Below are 24,900 nucleotides of genomic sequence, written 5' to 3' on the forward strand. Positions count from 1 at the left end.
TTTTTCGTTTTATAATTACATTATTAAATGGTGTGGTATATGTAGTAGGGCAAAATTCGTATATCCCATTTGAATGAATGTTCATAGCCCAAGTGTCTGGCCCAATCCAAAAAACTGAATCAATTCCAATTAATTCAGCCTATACTTTAGGTCATCAAGGCACATTGACTCAAACCCTAGATAGGGCGGCGACTTGGAGAAGAAGGCTGAAACTAATCAGGATTCAGGAATATCAACCCCACGAATATCGGAACGACTAGGGTTTAAGTAGACGTGCCAGCAAAACCCTAGCCGTCAGGTGATCACGGTATAAATAATAACCAACTAGGTCATTCCAGGGACACAATCATTCGCACTCCAACACGTTCTTTCCACCTTCTCTCCCCACTCGCACTATTCTGCCCCCACGCTTTCAGCTTTAGGTTTTCCGGTGATCAGATCAATTGGGACGACCCAACGGCCCTCGCTCATTGCTCAATTGCTCTTCAACTCCGTTAACCAAATCGACCCGATTTACTCTTTCATTTTCTTTCAATTACTTTCAATACAATTTTCCTTAATATTATTTACTGACTTGAGCGTCGGAGGCCCTTCCATCGACACCCCCACCGGTGCTCCAAGAAGGGCTCTAACGTTGTTCGTGTTTCAGGTTGATGACCCCGACGTCCTTATCCGTAATCGTTGGATTCATCCCCAACAGTATAGAGTTGAAAAGGTGATGTGGATCCCAAAAATTCTCACTTTCTGAAAGTAATTTTTCTATAAAGGAAAAAAGACATTTAAAGTGGGACGAAGGGAAGGGAGTACTAATTTAAATTCCATGGAAAGAGTATTTATTTTACTAAAAACTAATTTACATATAAATAATCAAGCTATCCACTAATAATTTCTTTTGTATGAAATTATTGATTGAAACGTTTTAATGAGCTAATATATAATTTGAAAAAAATATATACTCAATATTGAAAATTATAAAAAGTAGTAAGATAACTAGATAAGGAAATATAGTGAGACTTTTTTTAAATCGTGAAATAAAATGCAAATAAAATATACAAATTAAATTTTATTAATGAAAGTGATTGCACTTAATTTCAATAATATTTTTGGAAAACTAGATTATAATGCAAATCAAAATGTATTTAGTTATTTAATCGGTGTACCTATTATGTATGGTATGAAGAAATTTGATATTTATTATCCAATTATCAATCTTCAATAATAATAATAATAATAATAATAATAATAATAATAATAATAATAATAATAATAATAAATAGAAAGCTACATAACTTTGATTTCTACAAATACAAAATAAAATGATCATAATAATGTTTAATTTTTATAGTTCGCAATGAGATATATTTTAGTGTATAACATTATTGTCATGATAAGTTCATAAATAATATTCCACCCCAGACCACAAAGGCAATAAATTCACAAAAATAACTTTTATAGTATCACACCAGCGCCACATTAAAAGTTTAATGTGACGTGTGTTGGCCAAGCGATAAAGGATTAATGTCTAAGGTCAAAGGTCTTAAGTTCGAGTCCCCTATGATGCGGTCTTTAAACACAACAAAAAGAGAGGGATTTCGAAAATATGCAGGTATGAGACTGCATATTCGAGGAGTCGATGACAACTTTCAGAATGGATGACCCCTGAATTCCGAAAATATGCAAGTATGAGACTGCATATTCGAGGAGTCGATGAGAACTTTCAGAATGGATGACCCCTTGAGAAGTTTCTCGGAGAACGTGCGACTGAGCACAAAATACACTATAAAAGATTCGTGTTGGTATGTGGAGACAACCGTCAAGTTTGAAACTGGGCTGTTACATTTAAACTCATCAACTTTTATAAATTTATCTCTGCAACAATGAACCTAGAAAATCAACTTTTGTATGGGTTCCATCAAATTACTGTATATTTTTCATGGTATACATGTATATTTATATATTCAATTTAATTAAATTTGATATTAAATTGAATGTATTTAATTTAATTTAGCTATTCAATTATATATATTGTTAAATAGAAAACAATCAATAGAAAATAAAAAATAAAATGAACTAAAATTTTAAAATTTTAAAAAAAAAAGTGAGGAGAGAAAAATATTTTGAAAAGAAAATCTGAAAAAAAAAACAAAAGAGAAAAAGAAAAAGAAAGGAAAAGGTTCTAAAAATATAGAAGTTGCTACTCTCTCTCCCTGAAGGCTTGAAATTTGTGCAAAGTTGGGTTCTGAAATGGCAGGTTGGGTTTAAGTTTTCTATCAAATCATCATGTTCGCATTAGTTAGAAGTTGGATCCTCAACTTTTTTATGTAGAAAATAATTGTCATTGCAACCACGCCTAAGAATATTTCGCTTGGAGATGACATAAGTTTTAAGAAATGTTTGATAAATAATGTGTCGACTGTCGAGTAGAGAAAGAGGTTCACTATTTTTAGATATAATATTTTTAAGGAATAAAACGATTATGTCCCAAAATAGACATGATATATTCTTATGGGACGAACAAAAAAAAAGTGATACATTCTAACTAAATGTTAAGAAAGTAGTGTTATATATTCATGTTAAATTAAGTTTGCAAATGAATTAAGTTAGCAATAGTGTGTGTTGTGATTTCAAGTTTTATAGCTTGAATTCACAACCAATACTAGTTACTCAGTTTTGAATTCGAGTTTTAAAACTTCAAACCACACCTAGGAATAGTGTTGGTTGTGAATTCAAGTTTTAAAACTCGAATAATTCACGACCAATACTAACGATTCAGTTGTGAATTCATCGATTTGATTGTAAATTCAAGAACATTAATCATTTCAAACATTACAAAGTTGCAGTTGCAACAATTCACTCGACAACAAGGCTAAGAGTTGCGCTAACAGACCTGGAGATGGTGAAGCATTTCATCATGATGAAGATCTAGAGAAATTAGATTCATTCGCCTACAAATTCATCAAAAATCAAGTCCGGCAACTTCATGAAGAGACGTAGAGAAGGATGAGATCTCGAGGACAAACATACCATGGCCAATTGGTTGATGCTATTATTCGGCAGCCGCAACAGAGAAAAAACAAACCGCATTTTGAGTGCAAAACATGTAACGGGCGATTTCCATGTACATCATCCGCGATTATTAAAATCTAACTAGCACAACTACAGCCCACGAATCCCAAAGAGTGTGTCTTGATACTTGCACGACTTTGGAAATTGGCGATGTCATACCAAAAATCCCCACAGACATGAGCTTATTCGATATAATGGCGAAAACATATTGAAAAAAAAGCTATCCAAGTGCAAGAGATTCACGCACCAAATTAAATATACAGCTCAGGATATGACGATCGCCACCAACAATTACAGTGATAACACGTAGATTAATAATGTAGAGGTTAGGCGCCCGCCGCGACGGTAGGTGACGGAAGGGAAAGAGAAAGGGAGAAGATGGAGAAAAAAATGGTTAAGTGTTAAGTATTTTTGTGTTAAGTATAAATTTGTATTTTTATATAAAAAAATAGTAATTTTTAAAAAATGTACTCGCAATATTTATTTTTACTATAACAAAGTGACTAATTTAATATAGATTCATTTTATTATAATTACAAAATTATCACTTAATTTAAATTTAATTTTAAATTAAAATCTTAATTTTTTTAATATGGTATAAGTATTTATTTAAGTTTAATGGACATGATAGCCGATAGATCAATTTGTGTTAATTCTGACTAAGGGGGGTGTATTAGTTCAAGATTTATGTAGATTTTAAAAGTCCATTGATTTTAAAAGTCTATAGAATTCTCACGGATTCTTCATGATTTTGAATGAATTCTTGGTCGGATTTTTAATGAATTAGCAAGAATTTGGCGTGATATTTTCGGACTTGAAATCCACAAACCCAGCGAGCGCGGGAATTGAACGAGCACTAGACCCACTTCCAGCGGCCGCTAGGGGCCCATGAGCGTTGGATACCCAGCGACTGCTGGGTTCCAGCGAGCACGCAGATTTGGTGAAATTGTGTTACATAACTACCTATGAAATGATTCACATATCTAACACGCCCACCCAAAATTTTAACATGCATACTCTCTTTTCAAGACATGGAATGTGGGCCATGTGGCACCTTAATCCACATATTCTTTTAATTTATACTTATTAACATACTGGATATTTACGTGCATGACGATGCTCATCACTCTCTCTGTCTGTCTTTAATATCATATTTGGCAACGGGCGCGCGGGTCCAGCGGCCGCTGGCTTCTTGGCCGCGGGCGTTAGAACCCAGCGAGCGTGGGGATTTGCAGGATTTGTGAATTCTCGTGGTCCGAGCTCAGATTTGTTTATGTGTATTTTTTAAATGAAATCCATGGGAATCAGACCAATGATAAAATCCGTAGATTTTTAAATACACCCAGATTTTCATAGACTTTTAAAAGTTTTGAACGAATACACTCAGATTTTTATAGACTTTTAAAAGTCTTGAACGAATACATCCAGATTTTCATAGACTTTTAAAAGTCTTGGACTAATACACCCAGACTTTAAAAGTCTGTAGAAATCTATTAAAGTCTTGAACTAATACACCCCCTAAATTAATCGGGTTTGACGGTAAATCTTTGACTCGAATAATTTAAATCATAAATTTCAAACTTAGAGATATTATTGTTTAAGTACCATGTCTCAACCACACTTGTAATTCCAAACCGACATCGTGCATGATATAACACATGTACTTTTTATGCAAACAGACTTGCACAATCAATTTTTATTGCTTGTTCGCTAATTTTTTAACACGCCGCAAGTGCACGAGTGTAATTGTGTACAGTAGCAAGCAAGGTCGTATACTATAGAGACTGAATTAACAAGTTCCTATCCTAAATTATTCTACTATCTGGACAAACGAAATTAAGAGTTTTGTTTTTAAAATTATATAAATAAATAACAAGAAACAAAATAAATCAAGCTGCGAAACAGAGAAACTGATAAGAGAAGATTTCCCAAGGCAAAGGTTTCAACAGATTCTCCTAACTAACATATTCAATTTAATTAATAAGATGATTCCTAAGGCAATCTCTAAGCTAGTTCATACCCACTCCCGTGGCATACAAACCGTTGATTACATGCAAGGCTACCATCTCTGGATCACACTTCTAACATGTAACTCCTAAAAGTTCATATGATTAATGCCCTCACAATTATCAATTCCCTTTAGAATTAAAATAAATGTGTTCTATGTTCTTAGTTCAGGTAATAATCATCATCTCCCGATCTCAAATTAAAACCTATGATTATGCTAAATTGGTGATCAAGCAATAAAACAAACAATTATAATAAGAACATAAAAAGGAATAACAATCTCAATTATTTGAATCAAACAGTCACCAATTCAAATCATGTCTACTCCCTAAACCCTGGGAATTAAAAAAAGGATTTTAGCCACACATAGACATATGACTAAAAATCAATATCTCAATAAAACTGTAAAATATTCAACAATAAAACCGTAGTAGAATCGAGAATCTTCAGTTCTTGCTCTTGCTCCGTTCTCTGTTTCTCACAGCTCTCAGGAAAAATAAAATATGATGAAAGGTTGATAAAATGTCTTTTCAATATGTTTCTGGGGAGTATTTATATGCCCTAGGTCTCAAAATATAGGTCAAAACCTTGTAGGATCGAAAAATAGCTGAAATAATAGAAAAATCGTGCAAAATCTGTTCTGTCATGCGGCCCAAGGCGCGGCTGCGCGCCCAGCCCGCATGAGGCGCCGAATTTTCGACGAGGTCCTGACAGCTTTGCGCAGAAATTTTGTTTTAGCTCGTTCTTCCTCGTCCAAACTTCGATTGATGATCCGTTTGTGTTCACGAACTCCTCTCGAGAGAAACTACAACTTGTATTTCAGCCAATTCTTCCAAATTCTGCTTCATTATTTCTGAAAATTCGTTCAAACACAAGGAAGTGACAAGTTCTTGACCATAAACCAATATAAGCTCAAATAAACCATCAAACACACAAAATCCTCATAACTAAACATCAAATATGACACACCAAGAGGTAAAAATGCATGTTTAGCAATGCTTAAAAGGTGTGACATGAAAGGTGCAGCCAGAATCAATGAGTCATTCACTGTTTTGCACAGATTTGGAGACAACATTGGTGTAGTTAATATATTGAAAATCATAGTCATCGTGCATGCTGTTTAGGCTCATGACTCACAAAATTCTTGTTCTTTTTAGGTTGTCTACACCTATTTATGAAGTGACCAGGTTTTCTGAAATTCCAGCAGACTTTTCTAGATTTTTTATCAGAGTTTTGGTTTTTATTCTGATTTTGAGTTTGATCAAACCTTTTTTCTTCTCTTTGCCTTTCAGCAACCAAGTCCTTAGGATTTTCAGAGTTCAGGCCCTTATTAAAACTGTGGTGTTGATTTTTATGATTATTCTGATTAACATATATAATTTCACCATGCAAAGGCTTGGATTTCAGAAATTTAAGTTCATTTTCTTTAGCCTTAAGACCAGTCACAATCATATCACACGTGATTTTAGACCCACCATATTTCAAAGCAGATTTGACTTCAGCAAAAGACTCATAGATTGATCCCAACAAAATTTGAGGAGTATATTTTTCAATGGAATCATCACCAGCAAGTTTCAAATCATGGAGCAGTTTATTGAAATAATCCATATTGGCATCAACATCTTTTGAAGGGTCCATTTGGAAAGACATAAATTGATTTTGCAAAGACCATGTAGACACTTAAGAGGATGCAGCATATAGGGAAGTCAGATTATCCCACAAATCTTTTGCACATTTATGATGTGACACTTTTCTAACCACATAATTGCCCAAATTCAATAAAATAGTGTCCCTAGCACTATCATTCATGCAATTTTTCATCAGTCACAGATGCATCAATCTTTGTTAAAATAGCTTTATTAACCTTTTCTTTAACCAAAATACACTCAATTTTGGTTTTCCAATCCTGAAACACAAATGCATCATCTCTGCCATTAAATGGTACCAAATGCAGGTTGTTCAAGATGTCAAGGAAACACAAAAGGCAGCAGGTAGCAATACTCAAGATAGCAGCCACAAAGTCACACAAACAACAACAAGCACAACACACAAGATGCCAAGAAAGAACCATTTTGGGCAGATAAACAAACAACAAGGGTAAAATGTGCTGAGGCTAGCCCAATTCTCATCACAGATTGATCTGTGGAGCAAGGATTCACTCAGGACTACCCTAAATTTGCTTTCCAAACAAGAACTGACCAGGAAAGTAAAGTCAGTGTAACAGAAACTCATAAGCTAATGAGTTTCACCAATTTTCAGAACAAGAACAAAAACACAGGGCAGATCCAAACAAAGACACAAAACCTCTGAAAACCCTTGACTATACTTGCTATCCAGGCTACTCGCACGAGGAGACCCTTAAGGGAATCCAGACGAACTGGACTGTAAGCAAGAGATAGTCCGAGCACAAGGCTCTCAAGCTTAGAATGTTAGGGTTCACAGGAGAAAGAGCAAGAAAACCTCAGAGAAGAACAATAAGCGGAAGCACGAGGGGAAGATCGCAAGATACCAAAACAGAGAGCATTCAAACCACATAGTTCAAAAAATAATCTCAACAAACATCAACATTCTGCATAGAAAACAGAAAGCCCAAGCCTAGATCTAGGAGCTAGGGTTCCAGCCAATTTACCAGAGCCGATTATCCCAGGAATGGGAGATATCGAACTTACCAGGAGTCCTTGCTCGTCGAGAGCGAGTTGGCACGGCCAAAGGGCGGCAGGGTGAAGGTGATGCTATTGGTGGATGCCCTGGCTAGGTCCCCGTAGCTCTGATACCAATGTTGGGTATCTTTGCCTAGTCGGGGGTTCACCACTTGTTTCCCGATAGTCCTGTCGCCTTCACGATTGCTCAAGCAATCTAGGATCCCAAATCTTCTTCTATCTTTTCCTTCCTCTTTACTATTCCAGAGCCTTTCTCTCAAGTCCTATTTCCTGCAAATAAAACCACCAAGAAGGTTAGAAGTTTTAAATAACAGAGAATAAACGTAAATGAATGAATAAAGAAAGAAATCAGAGTTTAATCGGTGGGAAAAATTATGTCTCAGAGACACTATTGGCTCAGATTTTTCCCACGGCGGCGGGGGCCCTTCCGGCAACAACAGTCAGCACAAACGACTCAGGTGGACAGAGGAGGTCAACTCTCAAACACTCAATAGAATTTTGATGGTCATGAATCTGGCTACACAAACACTCAATCAGAACAGTCACCAACAGGAGACCAAGAACAGGAATCCGGTGACACTTCAAGAAGGAATAGCAGAGCCTTTCAAGTAAAAACAGTGTGTAAAACTTGCACCGATGGAAAGATTTGTAGCAGGGATAAATAGGGTGAAGGGGAGTTAATAGTTTGGGAACACAAAGAGGAGTAGCCATTAATGGGTTGGAGAGCTCGATGGGAAGGATTCCAGGGGTTGGAGGGAATTTAGGGTTTGGGGAGGGAGATGAAGGGGTAGCAGCCGAGTTTTCGGGGGTAGAGAGACGGATGGGGGTTATTTGTTTTAGGGTTAGAGGGAGGAATGGGCTGAGGGAGGGCTGGGCCCAGAAATGGGCCAAAAACGATAAAGATTATTGGGCCAACACTCCACAATTGGGTACTTGAAATGTGGAGTTGTGGGAAAGTGATAAGCATTAAAGAGATATTAATGTTTATCCCATATTGAATTGTGGACAATAATTATTATAGTTTATAAGTTATTACATCAATACATATAATAACACTGTGTGCACAAGTGATGGGTTGCAAAGCCCACACGCGCGCGCCACCGCCGCCGCCCACCCGGCACCCAGTCCCCGACCTTGGCCGTGGACTTGGATCTTGGCAATTGGTCTTTGGGCTGGTCCTTGGGCCTTAGCTCGCAACTGACCTTATCTTTTTGGACCAATGATTTCTCGGCCCAAAGAACGAAGCCCAATTCGATTGGGCCTACACGTGCACAAGGGGCTCGACCCGACGGGAGGACCCGTTGGTCTCCTAGCTAGAAGCTTCCACACCTCCGTAACTCCCGTCATTATTGGACGGGAGGGAAGTTACCTGTAACTCCATAGGAATTAATGCTGCAGGCTCCCCCATAAAGTGGACTGTGCCTATAAATAGGACAGTCACTCCATGCATCCAACACACTTAGAAAAATCCTGCATTCACGCTTTCACTCTGCACTCATATAGTTCAGAGTTTTGTCCTCGCCTCGTTTCAGTTCGCCGGAGCTCGTTGGTCTGTGGTGCTGCTACCCACGAGACGAAGCCATTTTATCTTTGGAGACAACACGCCATACCGAGAGCACTACCGGGGCGTATCTCGTCTTGCGAATAGAGGATCCTCCTCAACTCGGCTATATTTTCTACGGATTTTTCATTCTTGTAATCTCAATATAGTTTAGTTCATTGTAATTATGATGTTCTACATTTCTGTTTCAAGTGTAATACTCCTGCAAGAACTGTATCTCTAACATTTTGAAGCTCGCACATCATCTCTTATTAATTGCAGGCTTGCAGCTGCAAACAACAATGGGAAGGCCGACTGGCTACCACAACAGATGGTGGCTCAACCCATATCTTAGGTAGAAGAAAGTCCCTAGAGAGTCTAGTAAGACGGTGAGCTAATACATTAGCATCACGATTGATATGCTTAACAATGACATGAATATTATATTTCGACAGATAATTACAACTTATGATTCATTATTTCTTTTTGTTTTAAAAAAAATCAACTTGTGAGATAGTCATATTGAGCAATGAAATTTATTATTTGGCATTCCATCTAAAAAACACAAATTTTAATCATTTTTTACGCTTTAGGATTGTTTTGCCTTAATTAGGGCGGACCGGATTCGAGTTTGCACGCGAGTTGGGCTTCGAGTTCGGGTTGGGGCGTGCGAGTTATGATGGTACACTAGTTGGTACAAATAAATAAATCCGTGCCAATTGTTTTATTCATTAAGTACACTTGGCACAATTATGTCAATTTGTGCCCAAGAGAAAAGGCGCGAGAGAAGGGTGCGGCCGCTGGGCAACGCAGCGTGAGCGAGAACAGGCGAGGGAGAGAAGGTGCGACCGCTAGCTTGCCAGCGGCTGCGGGGCGATGTGGCAGCGAGATAGTGAGCAAGGGTTATGATGATACAATTGGTACAAGTGGATAAATTCGTGTCAATTGTGTCATTCATTATGTACACGTGACACAATTATGTCCATTTGTGACTGAAAATTGAATGATGGTACAATTAGGTACACTTGACACAATTATATCCATTTGTGCCAAGAGAAAGGGCGCGAGAGAATGTCGCGGCCACGGGGCTACGTTGCAGCGGGGGCAATGAGAAAGGGAGAGAAGGGGCGCAAACAAGAGTATTTTGAATCGAAATTGTAAAAAATTGCTCAATATGGCTATATGAGTACATATTCTCTTAAAAAAACTACTTATTCACAAAGATGATAGTAATATATTACTAAAATTTATTTTAAATAAAATTATTAAAACTTGTATATTTATTATTTATTGAAATATAAATTATATCAAACTAGTTTATTCAACGAGCTTACTTAAACAACCACGCAAATTGAATGAGTTTGAATAAACAAATTCAAATTAATTGTATCGAATTTACTTTATCCAGAGTCCATTGTTTAACAAATCAAAGTCGAACTCTACATGCTGAATTTAATGAGCAGGCTAATACGACCTTTCCATTTCCCACCCTTTCTCTTTCTTTCTCTCTCTAGAAAAAATAATGTAAACTGAGAGAAACAGCAATGCAGTTATTCCAAAATTTGGATTGGCTCTCTAATCTGCAAATGCAATGAAGAAACTCATCCACCGACTCATCCTAGCAACAATCTTCACCGCCCACCTCACTTCTGCCGTCGATTTCCTCTTCAACGGCTTCGATGACTCCGCCGTTTCCTACTACGGCAACGCCACCCTCGACTCCCGCATCCTCTCCCTCACCGGCGACGCTGGCTTCGAGATCGGCCGCGCTCTCTACCCCTCCAAAATCCCTACCAAAGACCCCAACACATCGCTCGTCCTCCCCTTCTCCACCTCCTTCATCTTCGCCATGGCGCCCTTCGCCGGCCGCCTCGCCGGCCACGGCATGGTCTTCCTGTTCGTCCCCTACGCCGGAATTGACGACGGAATCGAGTCGGCCTCCTCGCAGAATTTAGGTTTCCTGAATTTTTCCAACAACGGAGACCCCAACAATCACGTATTCGGAGTTGAATTCGATGTTTTCAGGAACCAGGAATTCGACGACATCAACGCTAACCACGTCGGAATTGATGTGAACTCGCTCACATCGCTCAATTCAAGTGAAGCGGGCTACTGGTCTGCGGGGAATTCCTTCGAGCAGTTGGACCTCAATAATGGGAGAACGTATCAAGTTTGGATTGATTATACTGATGGAGTCTTGAGCGTTACAATGGCGCCTGTGGGTGTGACGAGGCCTCGGCAGCCATTGTTGAATGTTTCTATTGATCTTTCTCAGGTTCTCGAGGATCAAATGTATGTTGGATTCACTGCTTCGACCGGGAACATGACTCAGAGCCACAAAATTCTAGCTTGGAGTTATAGCAATACGAATTTTTCATTAAGTGAGGGGTTGATAACGGCGGGATTGCCGTCCTTTGAGCTGCCGGAGACGCCGTTTTATAGAACTAGAGGTTTTATTGCAGGTTTAACAGCAGGAGTTTTGATTCTTGGTGTTGTATGTTGTGCAAATGTTTTCTTGTTTGTCAGAAAGAGTAGGAGAGAGAGACGAGAGAGAGAGGAAATGGAGGATTGGGAAATGGAGTACTGGCCTCATAGGCTTTCTTATCAAGAAATCGACTCTGCAACTAAAGGCTTTGCTGATGAAAATGTGATTGGAATTGGTGGGAATGGCAAGGTTTACAGAGGGGTGCTGAATGGAGGATTAGAGGTTGCTGTGAAGCGAATCTCCCATGAAAACGCAGAGGGAATGAGAGCATTCCTGGCTGAGATATCGAGCCTTGGAAGAGTGAAGCACAGGAATTTGGTGGGATTGAGAGGATGGTGCAAAAAGGAGAAAGGCAGCCTAATCTTGGTGTATGATTTCATGGAAAATGGGAGTCTTGATCAAAGGGTGTTTGAGTGCGATGTGAGCAAGATGCTAGGTTTCGAAAACAGAATACGAGTCCTGAGGGAAGTGGCCTCAGGAATCTTATACCTGCACGAGGGGTGGGAGTCCAAGGTGCTGCATAGGGACATCAAGGCGAGCAACGTGCTGCTCGACAGGGACATGAACGCGAGGCTAGGTGACTTCGGCCTGGCCAGAATGCACGACCATGACAAGGCTGCAGGGACCACACAGGTGGTGGGGACGATAGGGTACCTAGCACCGGAGGTTGTGAAGACCGGGAGGGCATCAACGCAGGCGGATGTGTTTGGTTATGGAGCCTTGATCTTGGAAGTGATGTGTGGGAGGAGGCCTATTGAGGCAGGCAAGCCACCCTTGGTGGATTGGGTTTGGGAGATGTTTAGGAGAGGCGAGTTGGTGAACGTGGTGGATGCTCGATTGAGGGGAGAGGTGGAGGCGGAGGAGGCGGAGAGGGTATTGCAGCTGGGGTTGGTGTGTGCTCATCCAGATAGCAAAGCAAGGCCTACAATGAGGCAGGTGGTGAAGGTGTTTGAAGGGAGGAATGAGGTTGAAGGTGAAGGAGAGGATATGAGTGTTTACCTCTTGGAGAAGATGAGAAATGGAGAGGTTTTCCCTATGCATTTGGGAAATGGTTTTGGTTTGCATCCAACTTTGGATGAAATTAGACAGGGGATGTCTTCTACCATGTCACTCTCTTGGAGTGATATTACTGTTGTAGAGGGTAGATGATGTTATTTCTTTTTCTTTTTTATTACTGTGATATATTACTGTTTGTAGATAATTTCATGGCCCAGATTAGTTTTATAGTAGATGTTAGTGAGGGGTGATATTCGATTACATTCTTGTTGTATCTAATTATCTATCACGGTGTATATCATTGATTTATTTATTTACGACTCTATTCGTTATTTATTTGGCAATTAACCATAACAGAAATGAAAGGAAAAGTGGGAAGTCAGATTTTTTTTTTTCTAATTGAGAAGAGATTGGTGGGGTTTGAACATAAATCTATCTATACATATATAAAAGCTGGTCCATCTAGCAAAAAAAATTTCCCGCTCTTTTACTCAATCTATTTTTGGAATGTTGATTTATATTTAGAAAGTTCACTAATTCATAGGATGATATATATAAGTTGCGGGGCCCACTTGCTACAATCTATACAGTGCTCTTTTATATCATGCAATTTATAGTTTTGTGAAAAATATCCTTTATTTTTGTGAATTTATATTTTTTTAGATAAATTTATATAAATATCCAATATTTAAAATCTATACATATATAAAAGCTGGTCCATCTAGCAAAAAAAATTTCCCGCTCTTTTACTCAATCTATTTTTGGAATGTTGATTTATATTTAGAAAGTTCACTAATTCATAGGATGATATATATAAGTTGCGGGGCCCACTTGCTACAATCTATACAGTGCTCTTTTATATCATGCAATTTATAGTTTTGTGAAAAATATCCTTTATTTTTGTGAATTTATATTTTTTTAGATAAATTTATATAAATATCCAATATTTAAAATTTAAAGTCGCCAATATTTTTCAATTCAAGAGAATAAAAACTTATTTACGAACTCTAGCAATATCTCATATTAATTCTTACTGAGCATCTCATTTAATATAATATATTAAATATATAAGTTTCATATATATCTCCCATGAAATGTGAATCCTCATGGCCTATATAAACTAACTTTTTGTGTTAAAATTTTACTTACACTCCCTTCTCATTTTGATATTCATCATTTCTCTAATCACAAGCATGCCGACCATGTGGTCTTTAGTAAAAAACTTGCAACCAAATAATGTCAGATCTACAATTAAAATGAGACTTGTGCGTGCATACAACCGCTCATCTCAAAGCACCAATAATGTTATCAGCTATGAGTGTATTTTTCATGATCGTGAGGTAAAAATTCTCTATTCACTAAACTATTGCGTATTTAAGCATTTTTGCAACATTATTATGTTTTTCTAATTTAGTTATTTTTTAATATAGGGTGACCGCATCCATGCTACACTTGATCGCACGTTGATCCCCAAGTTCAAACATATCTTGAAAGAAGACAGTGTTTATGCCATAAAATTTTTTTGGGTGATGCATGATTCCAACGAAAAATATAGAACAACGACAAATGTCTACTATATTAAATTTATTAATAGTAGTCATATAGTTGAAATTTATGAAGAAGGTTTTCCACGCCAACTATTTAACTTTAAAAGTTTTGAAGAATTGGCCTCCATTGCAATGACAATATGCTATTTGGTAATGTGTTTATTTCATTATTTCCTTATACATGCATATTCAATTGATAATCTCAAAATTCATATTTTTATAAACTCAACATTTTGATATATCTACATTATTGGTATGCATTTATATATGTAGATGTAATTGGTGTGGTTTTGCAATGATGGAAGACAAGTTAAAGGGGTCTGAAATCTTGATATGTAATGAAGACAAAATAGAATGTTCGACTACTACAAATGTTGTATATAAAGAAATTTTCCAAAATTTATAATAATAAGATGAGAAGTTTCCAATTGTCTTTTCATGTATTATTATTTTTACATTGATTTTTATGTAATTAAAAATGATAGTCTTAAATATATTTTAGTAGTAATATAATTGGTATAACAGTTGTATATTAATGAAATATTTTTAAAACTCATTTATTTTAGAGATTATACAAAAATATCTTTGAGAATATTACAATAAAACTTTAACAACATATGTAATCCCGTGTATCGCACGGGTAAAACACTAGTTTCTAGATTTATATAGAATGTCCTCCGAAGGGATGTGGGAAAGTCGAATATTGAGAGAAATTCAATAACATTAAAGTTTAATGGAACATATTGTTGAAATAAAATTTCGTGAGAGGATTAAGCATGAAGCACCAGTGGTCTAGTGGTAGAATAGTACCCTGCCACGGTACAGACCCGGGTTCGATTCCCGGCTGGTGCATTTAATTTTTATTAACTTTCTTTCTTTTAAAATTTCAAAATTTTATTGGGCTGAAAAAAATTGCTGACTTTTTGTTTAATGTCAATAAATTTTGTAAAGAATATCTTTAAGCATTATACCCTATTTTTGTGGTTTATTTCTTCACGTATGATTGACGAATATCTTAAAACATATTCCCAAATTATATTAATCCTCACACGAGTCTGAATTTTTAATAATCGTGGTTTACATGATATGATACTGTAAAAATTGACTTGTAGTTGTAGACTAGTCAAACTTTTGAAAAAGTTGGTTTGAAAAGTTCTTGAGTTTCTAGTTTTTTGTTGCGTCACGTGTTTTAGTGTGCAAATGCTTGGCAGATTGGAATGTGATTTTTAGCATAATCTTCAAAATGGAAATCGTTTTGAAACCTGATTAATTGTTGAAACTTCATTTTTCTCGTGAGTGAAAGGGACATATATATAGAGAGAAGGTAAACAAGTATTGTAGAATCTTCAAATTTCCTACTGCTACCACTGCTAGAATCATTATTCAATTCCAAGTTTCCATCCATTGATGTCTTTTTTATGTGACAATTTTCAGAGAGACCCATTTTGAGATAGTTGGCTCCTTATATAACCTATAAAATAAAAAATATAATTTTATAGATATAAAGGCATTGAAATGCTTAATAGTATATCTTTTAAATTCCCATCAAATAAATTAAATAAACATAGTATATTTTGTTGGATTAAATTGATCCAATTAGTTGACATATATATATAGGGAGAGGTTCAAGAAAGAACCATAAATAAAAAAAGAACCATAAATAAAAAAAGAACGGAGAACCACTTTCAGCCATTTGATTATCAAGATCTACGGTAGATGTATCATCTTGTTGGATTAATGCAGATTCTGGGTTTGAATCCTGAATGGAGCAATTTTTTTATTTTTTTTAGTGCATTAATTTTAACAGCGAATGCATTAATTTTTATAGTGAATGCATTAGATTTGATGGTTCTCACGTTCTCACAAATAATGTAGTTCTCTCTAGAACCACACCCTATATATATATATATATATATATATATATATATATATATATATATATATAGGGAGAGGTTCAAGAAAGAACCATAAATAAAAGAAGACCGGAGAACCATTTTCAGCCATTCGATCATCAAGATCTACGGTGGATGCATCATCTTGTTGGATGAATACAGATCCTGGGTTCGAATCCTGAAGGGAGCATTTTTTTTTTAATTTTTTTAGTGCATTAATTTTAACAGCGAATGCATTAATTTTTACAGTGGATGCATTAGATTTGATGGTTCTCCAGTTCTCACAAATAATGTAGTTCTCTCTAGAACCACACCATATATATATATATAGGAAGAGGTTCTAATAAAAACCTCTGTTAAAATAAGAACTAGGAACCTAATCTTGACCTTTTAAATATTAGATCTAATGGTTAGGATTTAGTCAACAAAAGAAACTGTGCATCTATTATATTTTAATGTGCACTTAAAAAATATGCAATTTATGCAATTGAAACCAACAATGTAAAATACTCAAGCAAATCGAAATTGTGCATCTATGCAATTGAAACTGTGCATCTGTAGTTTAATCTCAGCCCTCTATTTTATTTAAATCAATGGCTTTAAATTGGTTCTTAGTTTTCATCTTAAGAGGGGTTTTTATATTAACCCTACCCTATATATATATATATATATATATATATATATATATATATATATATATAGGCCAAGGTTCAATGAAGAAGGCCTAAATGTAAGAAAGAAGAGAGAAGTAATCTCATCCGTTGATCTTATCTAATCTAACAGACATGATTTGTTCACGCCATGTTCAACGGATTTTTTCGTTGAACATATGGGGGGTCGAAACCCAGAACCCCCAAAAATATTGTATATGTTCACTAATGTTCAACGAAAAAATCCGTTGAACATGGCGTGAATAAATCATGTTCGTTAGATTAGATAAGATCAACGGATGAGATTACTTCTCTCTTCTTTCTTACATTTAGGCATTTTTCATTGAACCTAACCCTATATATATATATATATATATAAAGAGGAGGGCTAAAATAAGAGCATTTCTTAAGATATAAAATAAGAATCATTTTCAGCCCATAGATCATCAAGATCTACGGTTGATTCGTAATCATGTTTGATGGATTTATGGTTCTGAGTTCGAATCCCAAATGTAGCAAAAATTTATTTTTCACAATTCATACCTTTATACAGCGAATTCATACGTGTTCTACATAAAATTCATACATTAGAATCTGCTCTTATTTCTTATTTTAAGATATGCTATCACGGTAGCCCACCCCTATATATATAATTAATGTAATTGAATACTATTATATTATGTATATATTAAGTGTTGTATTTATTATTTGTTGAGGGATCAAATAATAAATATTGATAACTTGAGAAGTTATATATATATGAGGTCTGTTCCTAGAAAACAGTAAATGCTTTTCTGTATTCTTTATATTATGTATATATTAAATGTTGTATTTATTATTTGTTGAGGGATCAAATAATAAATATTGATAACTTGAGAAGTTATATATATATGGGGTCTGTTCCTAGAAAACAGTAAGTGCTTTTCTGTATTCTTATTTCCATTAGAGACTGTAAAATTCAAAAGAATACCGTATTCCGGAAGATCAAATCTCCATACAAAATACATCATGACTTCAGGTTAGTGATTCTGATCTAAATATTCTCATATTATCATCATATAATTTATAGTAATTATGTGAACTACTTGTAACATATTTTTCTCTCTCTTCAAATTATATGAATATTGAATAAGTTAAAAAAGCATGTGGGACCATTAAGTGTGTATTTGTAAATTTACAACAAAAGTGCTATAAAACTCTTAGTTTTATGGAATAGGAATAACTTATTTATATCCTCAAAAGTGCTAGTTAAATTTCTCGGCCTATTTTTAAAGTAACTGTATACTCCCTCCGTCCCATGAAGCGTGACCCATTTCTTTCGGCACGAAAATTAAGAAATTGATATTTTGTGTGTTAAGTGTGGTAGGTGAAAAAGTGAAAAGGTGAATAAAGGGTAAATTTTTTGTCATTTTTAAAAACAGGTCAAGCTTCGTGGGACAACCCAAAAAGGAAAGTGAGTCACGCTTCACGGGACGGTGGGAGTACAATAATTTAGCGATTTGCAAAAATTTCAATTATCGTGTTATATATTAAATTGGTAACTAATTGACGGTTTGAAACCCTAGATTTTGATCAGCTTAGCCAAATTTGCCCTTCTTTCACACCGCCAGCCACCCGCCTCCCGTTGCAGCGGCGGTGAAGCGCTGCCCACCAGCATCGAGAGATTTGTGAGGTAAATTTTTATTGAGTGAGATTAAACAAATTAGGGTTGAGAAGCAAAATTTCGGGGATGGGATATTTTTGGGGAGTCGTTGTTTTCGGTTCGTTACGAAGAGAAAAAGATAAAAAAGTAAATCCCAGTTTTTGCTTTTTAGATTTTTGGTCTAATTCATGCCTCTTTACCTCCGATGTAATTCTCCTCTCCAAGATAGCGACTTTTGTATTCTTCTTTCTTGCACTAGCTAGTACAAAACTTTCTCTCTCCTGATTTTCTCTCTCTCTGTCCACTATTGACTTTCCAAAAAGTGGACCCTACCCTACCTCACACCATAACCATCACGCTCCACCTTAACCGGGTCCACCAAGGAATCACTCATCTCTCTCCGTATAAAACACGTATATATAAATTTATATATATATATATAAACACAAGTATGTGAAAAAGGAGACTTTGATTCATGTGGCGTTGATATTGCATTTGTGTGTCAAATAATATTCTATATGGACCTCGAGCTTGGGAAAATCATCGTGTTTTTTTCGGACATGGGGTTTTTCATCCGAAGCACAATTTCCAGTTTTTCCTGAATTTCAAGAATAATCATATTTTTTTTGAGAGATATACCCTTTTGGTTAGTCAAGATCCTATCTTTATGTGTGTATTTTTTTGTGATTTGGGGGATGTATGTAATTTTTATTGCGGCAATAATTACTATTGTTTGGTGGGGAATGAGGTATTACTATAATTTATAATGATTGGTGTTTCTTTAATTTCAAGCCATTTGAGTACACTTTTGTTGTTATGCTATATTTAATTGGCTCTTGCTGTGTTAGCGTGTTTATTTCTTTTCTTTTCTTTTGTCTGTGAGTGATTTCCAGGCTTTGAAGGAAGGTGGAGTTTGACTTTAAAGCTGAAAGGGTTTTTGGTTCTGCTGTTTTGGGAATTTTGTAGTCATATTTTAACGAGGTATGGAACAGTTTCCGTAGTATTGATGGATTCAAGATTGATATTGTGATTGTTTTGCTAGTGTCTTCAAGTTTCAAAGTGGGTACTTGATTTCTAGAGGTGTTAGTTCTATTATAGATTTCGATATCGATTAGTTTTGATGGTTGTTGAAGCTTGATGGAGATGGAGTTCGATTCCTCTCTCTTCCTAGTTTGATGGGGTTAGGGCTTTTTTCTGATATTTCGGAGGAAAATCTTGATTGAGAAGTAGAAAATCGGTGAATTAAGATAGCAAAAGCTTGTAAGAATGGATGAAGAAGCTAGTTCTTGGATTAGGAGAACAAAATTCTCTCATACTGTTTACAACCGTTTGGATACTTCCAGATTGACCTCTATTTCTGTTGCACCTCTGCCAACTCGAGTTTCGAGTCTCAAATCGAGACCCGAATCCACTTCTAGTCTGCTGAAAGCAGGGCCGAATGTTGTCCAAGTTCAGCAAAGCCTTGCCAAGAACAAGCATCGGGCTGTGTCTCCCAGCCCGGAAGTGAAGCTCTCCGACACCTTTGAGGAAGCCCGGTCCATCCAGAGGAGGTTCTCGACCCCACATCCGCGGAGGAAATATCAAGAGAAGGGGATTCATGGGAAGTTGGTTCCTAGAGATGCCCTAGAAGCTACTCGTACTCCGAAAAATCTTGGGTCCAAGTCACCGAGTAATACTAGTCCTCTTAGGCACTTTGCCTCCGTTAAGTTTCATGATAAGACCAAGAGTCATAAAGAATCAACGTGGACTAAGTATTTTGATCATGGTGCTGGGAGGGTCACCTCTGTGGAAACTGCAGACGAGCATACAGTTGATCTCTCAAAGTTATTTCTCGGCTTGAGATTTGCTCATGGGGCACACAGTCAGCTTTACCATGGGAATTATAAGGACGAGGCTGTTGCAGTGAAAATTATCAGAGTTCCAGATGATGACGAAAATGGAGCCCTTCGTGCTCGGTTGGAGAACCAGTTTAGCCGAGAGGTTACTCTCTTGGCTCGTCTCCACCATCCGAATGTAATAAAGGTACTCATGTCCGAATCATCCTCTGTTCACTTGATGGTTATCCTGTTCTTGTTTTCTTTGTGAAGGATTAAATGTGTTAAGCAAGGAGTGTTTGTGCCATTCTTTCAATTCTTGTTTTTCTTGAGAAAGTTCTGTGCATTGGTATGAAGTTTGCCTTCTATTTTTGGGTCTTGTTTGATATTGGATTAGTACATACCTGATTTTTAAAATTGTATTTGGATGTAGTTTGTAGGGGCATGTCGAGAGGCACCAGTATATTGTGTCATAACAGAGTATTTGCCTGAGGGATCGTTGAGATCATACTTGCATAAGCTTGAGCAGAAAACTCTTCCGTTGCCAAAGTTAATCTCCATGGCTTTGGACATTGCAAGAGGAATGGAATACATCCACTCACAGCGAGTTATTCATAGGGATCTCAAGCCAGAAAATATTCTCTTAACTGAAGATTTTCACCTTAAAGTTGCTGATTTCGGTATTGCCTGCGAGGAGGCATGCCGTGATCTTCTGGCAGATGACCCGGGTACTTACCGTTGGATGGCTCCAGAGATGATCAAAAGGAAGCCCTATGGGAGGAAAGTCGATGTATATAGCTTCGGTCTAATTCTAGCGGAGTTTGTGGCTGGGAAAATCCCTTATGAAGATATGACACCTATACAAGCTGCTTTTGCTGTGGTGAATAAGGTATGCAACTGTTGTTCTTTGGTAGTTGCATGATTTCTTCTGGTGCACATTTTGGGCATATATGATATAACAAAGTTTGCCACATTGATGCATCATCATTCTGATTTATATTAAATTGAAGAACATGACTTGTGCATTTGTTTTATTGGCAAATAGGAATCTGCTTCTAAAATACTTTCTTCTGTAATTCTCGGTCTTCTTGTAAAATTCATATTCTTCATTTTTTCTCCTTTCTTTTGAGCGGGGGTTTGTTCAAATTGAGACTTTATGGTCTTATTATAGCTGAACATCTTTCAAAGAAGTAAATCTCTATCTTATTAGAAGTAATTATGATCAGAGAATCATGGCCTCATCATCTAATCCTAGCTTGCTAGTTTGTGTATGCCAACGATATTGTAATGGCGTGAGCTATCACTGGGTGAAAATTTCTGTAATAAAATCAAGCTATAACTATTGGTGGACTTGGAGATGGCGATTATGTTAGAAAATTTTCAAAAGTTATAATATCTCATTCTTGATTCTTCACAATACTAAAGCAACCTTGTCTCGAATTTTCCAGAACTTGAGGCCTTTTGTTCCGGTGGATTGCCCACCTGCCATGAAGGCTTTGATTGAACAATGTTGGTCTTCACAACCTGATAAGAGGCCTGAGTTTTGGCAGATTGTCAAGGTACTTGAAGAGTTTGAGTCTTCATATGCTCGTGATGGAACCCTGAATCTGGTACAAAACCCGACTTGCCAAGACCATAAAAAGGGGTTGCTTCATTGGATTCAAAAACTCGGTCCTATTCACCACACTTCTTCTTCGCCCATGCCGAAACCTAAATTTTCCTGATTTTTTGGGTGATCTGGCTTTTGTAGTGTTACTAGGTCCCGTTGTAATTAGAAAAGGTCACAATAAATGTTGTTTTCTTCTACTTCATTTTATTTTTGATATTGTAATTTACATTTTAGCTGTATCTGAAATTTTAGATCTAGGCCTGCACTTGTGCAAATACTTTTCTGCAAGCTGAGTGCATCCTGTGCAATCATTTGCTTTTAACTATGGTTGCATTTATCAGTTGTTTTCTCTTTTAGACTAAACGCTTGTGATATTTCTTTGCCGTTTTTATTTTCCACTACACATTCTCTTGATATTGGCTTTACGCGCTACACCTACTTTTGTTGCCTGTGTTTGGTTATACGAAATTGTACGAGTTTCGATGTGGTTAGCTTTATAATTTGTACTACATGTTGTCTGAATGTGTCACAGTTGAGGAATTGTTTGCCTTAGTGGATAATCTATTGGTTCATTAGCACTGCAGCTGTTGTATTATTTCATGACTAACATATTATTTGGATAGGATATTTTCATTATCTTGATTCTCTATGTGACAGTGAGTGAGCTCGTTTCCAATATTTGGCGAAGCAATTCCTTACTGCAGGTACATACCAAACAGAACCACAGTTCATTCCCCGATCATATCCTGTAAGTCCACTTCTTTACGGCCTTCTGTTTATTATCATTGTTTTGGTATGAGTCGTATGCGCCCATTGTTTTGGTATGAGTCGAATAACATGTTGTTTCGTTGTACACAAGGTGATGGACCAGTACTAGGCTTGAAATATCATTCATGCGTCGCCTATGATATTACTTTTCTGTGCAAAACTGCAGGCATAAGCTGTGATAAATTAGGTAAGGCTCTCAGCGTGTCATTACAATAATTGCCCATTTATTGACTTTGCTTGTCTGATCTGCATAGCTGCATCAACTTGGAGCTTTTGGCAGAAAGCAACGAAAAGGTATGGCCGAAATATCTTTACCTTAATTGCGTTATCAGATATCTGGACAGTAAGATGAAAGCCCCCAACCTAGGCACAGTGAAACTTAGGTATTCAATGCATGTGTCTGAGATATTCATTCGTTCATATCACACTATTCCTGCCTTCGATGTTGTACTAAAGTATTACCTCATTAACTGCAATGTAAGGAAGATTATGTGCTCGTCACCTGAATCTGGACCTATGTTTTTAGGTTTAGAAGATAACTGTGTTATGTGGTCGTATATCGACAGACTAGAGGTTATTTGTTGTCAAAGTGTGATTGTTTGATGAGCGCGAAGAATCATGTGTTTGATTGATAAATGATGAATTGAAGGGATATCTGGTTTGAAAGTTTTTTTGGGAGAGTTATAGTCTTTTCTTTTTTGGGTAGGAAAAACTAATATTTTAAAAGACCACGTGGTGACAGACTCGAACCTCAGACTTTAGCCTCGAATCATTAACCACTTTCCCACCGGGCCAACACACACATATTACTATATTAGAGTTATATTTTTTGGGGAGAGGTTGATCTTGTAATAAATTATGCATGATATCTGTGAATAACTGATGTGACCTCAAATTTGTATGTGTTTATATATCATTACACACAGATACATGAATCAGATATTTGTGAAATTGACTAGTTCTACTTGTGATATCACGAGGATGTAAAAATAGATCGAGTCGTGTCTAACACATTTCAATCTATTTTGTATGTCTTAATATATTAAGCTTCAAGAGTCTTAGATTTTAGACAAAACACATTTCAAGTACGTGGATGTCTAGACTCGTTTTGGTTGGATTTATGAAAATTGGTGTCATGAGTTCTTTTTAATAGACGGTTAAGAAATACTCCCTCCGTTATTGATCTTGTCTTGTTTTTCATTTTGGTTTGTCCATTGATCTTGTCATGTTTTTATATTTGGTAATGATTTTATACTATAAACAATATGACCCCACATTTTTACTACATTAATTATACTCTCCTTAATAATTGTACCCAAAAGAAATAAGACAAGCCTAATGAGATGGAGGGAATAACAATTTTTTAGAACACACTCCACTTCAACAAAATTGTATAGCTGGTACATAGTTTTAATGACACCAAAAGATGTGTGATAAAATTTGTTACATAAGTTTAACCACACCTATATATGTATCTATATACTTTCGTTATACATAAAAATATAAGTAAATTTGGTTATATTTAAAAATATAACAAATTTTTGTGACATTTTTCTATAGGTGATTCAAAACTTTTTGGCACGAGAATTAAGGAGAAAGTGTAAATTGGTTAAATAAAAGTGGTAGGGCCTACACTTTTTTAAGGGTTAAATTTTTCCATTTATGGAAGCATGTCACTTATAGTGGGACAATCTAAAATGGAATACAGACCACCTTTAGTGTGACAGATGGAGTATTTATTTATTAGAATAATACTTTGTTCATAATAGGGATTTAAACAAATCGAATTGAAGTGAATACCATTAGATTCGATTAATATTCTTAAAAATGATTACATATTTCAATCGTCATTCGAATATCTTTCGAATCTTGTTTGCTATTTGTATTTGATTCGTACATTGATTCGCGAATATTTCAAATCGAATGGAAAATTCATTTCAATTTTTGATAAGTGTATTTTAAACAAAGATTAAGTATCAAATACACTCCTAACATACATACTCCTATAACGTCCAGCCCCTTACACTAGACATTAGATCAATCAAGTCCCCGATGTCTGAAATTTGGTCAAATTAACCCCTCCCACTAAACGGCTGTGTAACTCCGTTAAATATTTTATTTTTATTTGTTTATTTCGCAAGTGGTGGGATCCACCACTAATTTAGATACAATTAAGTCTTTCCACCCTTTCTGTTTCGCCAAGCTCGCCGAAAATGGCCTGCGG

At 36.3% G+C, this 24,900-nt stretch overlaps 2 protein-coding genes and 1 non-coding gene across 8 annotated transcripts; all 3 read left to right on the top strand.

Annotated features, from left to right (window-relative positions):
• Window positions 1–10,706: 10,706 nt before the first annotated feature.
• On the top strand, window positions 10,707–13,071 carry LOC131013438 (L-type lectin-domain containing receptor kinase VII.1-like). Its single transcript, XM_057941517.1, has one exon. The coding sequence runs from the start codon at window positions 10,865–10,867 to the stop codon at window positions 12,905–12,907; it is 2,043 nt and encodes a 680-aa protein (XP_057797500.1). The 5' UTR covers window positions 10,707–10,864; the 3' UTR covers window positions 12,908–13,071.
• A 2,011-nt stretch (window positions 13,072–15,082) lies between these two features.
• On the top strand, window positions 15,083–15,153 carry TRNAG-GCC (transfer RNA glycine (anticodon GCC)). Its single transcript has one exon. It is a non-coding gene; the product is annotated as a tRNA-Gly (tRNA).
• A 3,234-nt stretch (window positions 15,154–18,387) lies between these two features.
• LOC131013439 (serine/threonine/tyrosine-protein kinase HT1) lies at window positions 18,388–23,177 on the top strand. Of its 6 annotated transcripts, none has more exons than XR_009097698.1 (6): window positions 18,932–19,131; window positions 19,379–20,507; window positions 20,733–21,188; window positions 22,566–22,656; window positions 22,768–22,863; window positions 22,931–23,177. XR_009097698.1 is itself a non-coding variant. In XM_057941522.1 (5 exons), the coding sequence occupies exons 2-4, from the start codon at window positions 19,752–19,754 to the stop codon at window positions 22,566–22,568; spliced, it is 1,215 nt and encodes a 404-aa protein (XP_057797505.1). In that variant the 5' UTR covers window positions 18,932–19,131; window positions 19,379–19,751; the 3' UTR covers window positions 22,569–22,612; window positions 22,768–23,177. The 6 variants fall into 6 exon arrangements, 4 of the variants coding, with proteins under 4 accessions (XP_057797504.1, XP_057797502.1, XP_057797505.1 ...); XR_009097699.1 differs by having other exon boundaries at window positions 22,566–22,612; XM_057941522.1 differs by having other exon boundaries at window positions 22,566–22,612; window positions 22,768–23,177.
• Window positions 23,178–24,900: the final 1,723 nt, after the last annotated feature.

Source organism: Salvia miltiorrhiza, chromosome 2 (genome assembly GCF_028751815.1).
Source record: "Salvia miltiorrhiza cultivar Shanhuang (shh) chromosome 2, IMPLAD_Smil_shh, whole genome shotgun sequence".
In the NCBI taxonomy this organism is placed as follows: Eukaryota; Viridiplantae; Streptophyta; class Magnoliopsida; order Lamiales; family Lamiaceae; genus Salvia; species Salvia miltiorrhiza.